Genomic DNA, 6,444 nt, shown 5'->3' on the forward strand with positions numbered 1-6,444 from the left:
ATAATAATAATAATAATAATAATAATAATAATAATAATAATAATAATAATAATAATAATAATAATAATAATAATAATAATAATAATAAGAAGAAGAAGAAGAAGAAGAAGAAGAAGAAGAAGAAGAAGAAGAAGAAGAAGAAAAAGAAGAAGAAGAAGAAGAATATGACTGTCTTATTCAGAGAAATGAAAGCCAAAGTCATCACAGCATGTTTGAAGCACCTTAAACTTCTCTTGAAATCAAGACTCAACGCAAGGAACCTTGTGATTGCCATCAACATATTGGCTGTTGCTGTAGTCCGCTATAACGAGCCCGTTCTTAAATGGACATGATTGGCATACGATAGATTGGCATCAACAGTGAAAGAAGAAACATGGCAGAATATTTGGTAAACAGCGAACAAGACCAACTACAGTATGCTGCTAATTCAAAAGGGTTTATCAACAATGGACTTGAGAGTGTTAATGAATTCCGATCACGTATAGCCAACGAGAGAGAAAAAACTCTATTCCGCATGGTCAGTTCTACCGTGAAACTAACAACTGAAAAGATCAGGAAATACCATGCAGGTAGCTCAGCAAGGGTGACCTTAAAAAAGAAAACTGAAATCCTAATCATAGCTGCCCAGAACCAGGCATTGAATACCAACTCAGGGAAAAAGGTTCGTTGCCACACAAATGCAACGAACCTCTGCAGAATGTGTGGTAAGAAGGTCGAAAGCGTGACTTTGCTCCTATTATCATCGGAGCATTGGGTTCAGTACCATCCAACCTGAAGAATCATCCGGAACCTTTAGAAATACCTTACAACCTAACCCCTACAATAACAAAAATCAGCTTTACTTGGAACAGCACGCATATTGCGTAAAGTACTGTTCGTCTTGTCAGACAGTACAAACCTCAGGTACACACAATATCTTCAATCTACATCTCAATATCGGATACTGTGCAACGTCTTCAATAATAATAATAATAATAATAATAATAATAATAATAATAATAATAATAATAATAATAATAATAATAACAATAATAACAACAACAGCAACAACAATAATAATTATAAAATACGAAAATTGTTGACAATGCATATAATGCGCCACCCAAAAGCAGATATAGAACGACTTAACCTGTCAAGAAAAAGGCTTGGTCGTGGACTTTTACAACTGGAATTAACAATGAAGATTGCCACAGTTGGCCTAAACATCTACCTGAAAAACGCTGATGACTAGATGTTAAAACTTGTTTTAAAGCCGGAAAACAAGAAAGCATCCTACTCAGTAACAAAACAGACAAAGAAATATCTAAAGAATTCCAAATACAACAAATCCCAGAATTAGACTACTAGAAACAAGCAGAGAAAAAGCTAAGCTTATGAAAACTCATGCTAAAACTGCTGTCTTAGATAGTCTTACTGAAAAATAGCAAGGAAAACCTCTCAATGGCAAATACCCAAAGAGAGTTAATAATACCGATGTTGACAGAGCCCTTACCCATCAATGGTTAGTGTCCTCTGCCTTAAAATCAAAGACAGAAGGGTTTCTCATAGCAACCCAAGACCAATACCTACCGACAAGGAGCTACCAGGCCAACATATTAAAGAACGGCTGTAACCCAACTTGTTGTCACCATTTGCTGTCTTCTTGTGCCTACATAGTATCTCAATAGGCATGATAGAGCAGCACGGTATATTACTGCGTAATTTGCAAAAACTTGGACCTTCCCCATGATAAAAACAGATGGGAATACAAACCACCTCCAATGCTTAAAAATGACCACATCTTACTCCTCTGAAACTTCACCGTTCAGACTGACAGAAAGATAGCTGCGAATAGGTCAGACATTATATTGAAGGGCTTCAGACAAAGATCATGCCTCCTCATCGATATGACTGTTCCGATCAATATAAATGCATCTATCAAGATCTACCAAAAACTGAGAAATTATAAATATCTTGAAATAGAAATTGGCAAAATGTGGAATCTCAAGAATAAAACAATACTTGTTGTCATAGGTGTCCTAGGAATGATAGCGAAAGGAGCTGATAGCTACCTAGCTCAGATATCACGAAATCCCAAAATGGCTGGAATTCAAAAAATAGTACTCATGGGAACTGCCCATATGCTACGTAAAATATTGTGTATGTAATCTCAAATTTTAAAAACAAACTTTAATGATTTTCTTATGTTTTCTTAAACATTCTCTAGAGCAATACTTTGCGCAAAACCAAATATATGCACCCTAGTCATAACACCAACTTGAACTTCTAAATTATTGTCTATTGAGGCGAAATACTGTTAAGAATTTCGTCCAGCGTGCTAACATCTTTGTCAGTTCGCCACCTGCCATAATAATAATAATAATAATAATAATAATGATGATGATGATGAGGATAAAGAATTTAAAAAAAATTAGTGCAAAATAGTTGAATTTTAAATTTGTATGTTGTTCTCGATCAACAGTTATTAAGCTATGTTCAAACGCGTTCCAGCTGTAACTGTCAGCTTGTGTTGGTTATTTTTTTCAGACAGAGGGTATCAAGGACTGAATTACACAATCTAACTTGATTTTAAAAAGTTTTCGTAGATTTGGGGCTGCTTTTACCAACAAGTATAGACCTCATCGCGGATATAGTATACTTCTTGTTAATTGAATTGGATTGCAATTATCTCTAGATTGGAAGGTGTAATACCAGAGCATACAATATTTTGAGATCTCAACGCAAAGGATTCTGGATTGTAAATCGAAAAAGAAAAAAACCCAAAAGAAGACAGATTTTGCACAGCACATTCCAATAAGACTACCATTATGATGATGTTATTTGTCAAGAGGCTGAAAATATTGCTGTGCACTGTAACATGGAAAATCTAGCTGTCTAATATGCCTGGTTACACTAGACATATTCGGTAGCAGGGTCTAAGGGTAGAAGATTCAAATAGGATCTAGAAATATAAGATTGAAATAGGAACTTGAATGTAGAATCAAGATACCTTTCATTCACTATTTTGCTCTAAATATCGAACATGAAATGACTACAGGAAGCAGAAGTTCAGTAATTCAGCTACAATAGAATTTAGTAGAACTTTTAAAGCGTGAGTGAAATATTTTACTCAACCTGTCAGTGGTCAACAAAACAATCTGGTTGAGGATAGCCTCCACCATGTAAAATGCATTCTAGGCTTCTTTAGGAAACTGTGATGACTTTGTAACAACTGTTTCATGCAAAAGATGAACTTTATACTTCATCACAATGCAGTTACGGACCCATTGATTTCTTTGACAAGTGAATTAATTAAAATGATTTTTATCAACCAATCAACGTTTCATATTCTGTGTACTTTTATGTGTTTTCCTAATCAGTACCAAAATATTTTACATATTGATGCCCAAAGAATAACTTAATCTTCACAGATTACTGTCCGAAGAACAGAGGATTCTACATATCTGGATAACTAGGTAACAGAATATCGTAGTAAATAGTTCGGCTAGTCTTTGTATATAAGATGCAACATCACATATGTGAACATTTCTATTCTAGGAAAAGTTCTACGCTGTTACGAATACACAGCATGTGATATGCATACTCGTATGCATTTGCATAGGAGTTTATATGCTTTCGTACATGCATACTTGAACATACATTTGTCCGTACTCATACACATTTCTCAACGTTGGAATAGATCTTACTTGTGACGACATTTTGTATGTCTCACATTGAGTTTAGTCAACTTACTAATTTCAAGCAGGAAATATATCCGCAGTACATATTTTCTATGATATAATTCTGTATCGCTAAAGGTTAGAAAAATTTAGTAACAGACCTAAGTTTAAAAATTTTTTTTTTATACAGATATTTCATAATGTGTATCATCTCCATTCTATATATCACAGAGAACGGGGGTGAAGTACTTATTACATGTCATATTTCATGGAATGTAATATTTCAAATCCTGAAAACACAATTCTTAAAATGTTAATATTATTTCAGCAAAGAACCGTTACATTATTTACCGCTTACTTTAAGGGAAATACACAGAAAATACTCTGCATACAGATTTGAAAAACGAACAAACAAACAAACAAAAAACTATATATTATTTACCTTTTGGTTTTGAGTAATACACCGCCATAAAACCCCGACTGTGAGCTGACCAGTTCGCCGAGTACCAAATCAGCATTCTGTTAGTAGAAGAAACTATACTAACAGTTTTCGGTCCACAAAATTGACCAATCATATTATCTGTTTCAATATCTGCCGATGAGAAAACAACGATAATGTAAAGAATAAGAATAAAGTGTAATGTAGAGAATGTTAGAGCATTAATACAACCATACGAGTATTGATACAGACATACGAGGGGATACCCAAAAGAAACTGGAATTTTGCAATATTATTGTATTCACTTAGTTTTACGTTTATACTTTTATCACCTTCAAATTATTCTCTATTTGCATCAATGCATCGGTCCTGGCGCGTTTTCCACTACTCGAAGTAGAGCGGGAACTTTCCCGAAGGGATGTCTTTTAATGCCTCCTTCGTTTTTTTTTTCTTCGCCTCTTCCACATCTGCAATTTCTGTAGCACCAGCTTTCGTCATCAGTAATGACCTTTAAAAAAAGTTCAGCCACATTGGGAAAAGGAAACGAACTAAGTCAATTACTTATTGTTTGTTTGTTGGCACTCCATCGCTTACGACGTCGAGGGTTCCAGTTGATCCGATCAACGGAACAGCCTGCTCGTGAAATTAACGTGCAAGTGGCTGAGCACTCCACAGACACGTGTACCCTTAACGTAGTTCTCGGGGATATTCAGCGTGACACAGTGTGACAAGGCCGATCCTTTGAATTACAGGCACAACAGAAACAGGAAGTAAGAGTGAGAGAAAGTTGTGGTGGATGAGTACAGGAGGGTTCGCCACCATCCCCTGCCGGAGCCTCGTGGAGCTTTAGGTGTTTTCGCTCAATAAACACTCACAACGCCCGGTCTGGGAATCGAAACCGCGATCCTATGACCGTGAGTCCGCTGCCCTAACCACTGGGCCATTGCGCCTCCCAATTACTTATAAATATATAAAAAAAAACATCATTATTCATAAGAAATAATAATATTAGTGGCCGCAAGCATAAAAACCGTATAGGGAAATTACTAAATATACATAGAAAATATTTATAATTAGGGTACTAATTGGCCTCAGAGTATTTCATGACTAGTATTTTAGGCAAAGCTACTGTTTCTTAGTACCCTGGTTATATATATTTTATATATATTTATTTATTCATTTTCCTGTACGGTTTTTATACTTGCGGCTACTAATAATGAATAATGATGTTCTTTATATATTTAAAAAATAATTGACTTAGTTCGTTTTTCAATGCCGCTGGGAACCTCAAACGAATACAGGCATTGTGAAGTAAATTACCAGTATTGTTACGAGTAGAGAATCAAGTGCTTTTTGGCACTAAATTCGAAATCATAATACCAAGTTAACTGCCATTCTTTTTATAATTTTTGCCGGGGTGAGATACAATTCTTATTCACTTGTTTTTTTTTCTACCATGCCTGTAAAAATTTTGTGATAATTCTTAGTGCTTCTTAGTACCCTAATAATATGTATATTTTATATATATTTATTAATTTGTCTATACAGTTTTTATGCTTGCGGCCACTAATATTATTATTTCTTATGAATAATGATGTTCTTTTGTACATATACATGTACATATACGTATGTATATATGCACATATATATATATTATTTATATTATTATATGATTGAACGCCACGCATCCTCTTCCAAGTAAGTTTTATCTTGATAATTCTGATGCGCACATTATACGATCTTTTTACTCTTTGTTTTTCTCTTTCCCTCATTCTTTTACCTCCACTTCTCCCACTATTCTATCCTATTACTCTCTCACTCTCTCTCCCTCACTCCTCCTCCCTTGCTCACGTGGCTCCCACGTGACCATCGGGCATCTTTCTTTCTCTTCGTTGTAGCTGAAACAAGGAAGACGTGTTCTTGTTTGTCTCCTGTCCTAGCTTGATTTACGCGTTCGTCACCACAAACTCGTTTAGGCTTAGAAGCCCTTCCTGTTTGTTTTCACTGTCCTGTTTGTCTTACCTATTTTGACCCTCCGCAAAATCCCAAATTTTATTTAATTTGTTTTGCGGCAGCAGGTGTTTTATCGAAAGCGTATATTATTTTTAAATGCTCGAAATGCGAGACTAGAAAAACAGCCACCAACTTTATGTTGTTTGTTTTGTTTTCCATTTGTGTCTTCCGTTGTTCGAAAGCATAGCTCATGGTCCATGTAGTCGTGCTTCGTACTTTTTTGTTGTACACATTTTATGACGTCCTGTGCTCACATATGAATATGTATATACGTATAGATGTAAGTATATACATATACGTATATATATATGCATATATATATATATATATATA

General features: G+C 35.0%; 1 protein-coding gene across 1 annotated transcript in view; it reads right to left on the bottom strand.

The window, feature by feature from the left end:
- Positions 1 to 6,444, bottom strand: part of LOC106882802 (bone morphogenetic protein 1) — a 58,508-nt gene that overhangs the window by 3,274 nt on the left and 48,790 nt on the right. The window contains exon 16 of the mRNA XM_014933585.2: positions 4,102 to 4,251. Coding sequence (XP_014789071.2) covers positions 4,102 to 4,251 — 150 coding nt within the window. The remainder of the gene's footprint in view (positions 1 to 4,101; positions 4,252 to 6,444) is intronic.

Source organism: Octopus bimaculoides, chromosome 7 (assembly GCF_001194135.2).
Source record: "Octopus bimaculoides isolate UCB-OBI-ISO-001 chromosome 7, ASM119413v2, whole genome shotgun sequence".
Taxonomy (NCBI): domain Eukaryota; kingdom Metazoa; phylum Mollusca; class Cephalopoda; order Octopoda; family Octopodidae; genus Octopus; species Octopus bimaculoides.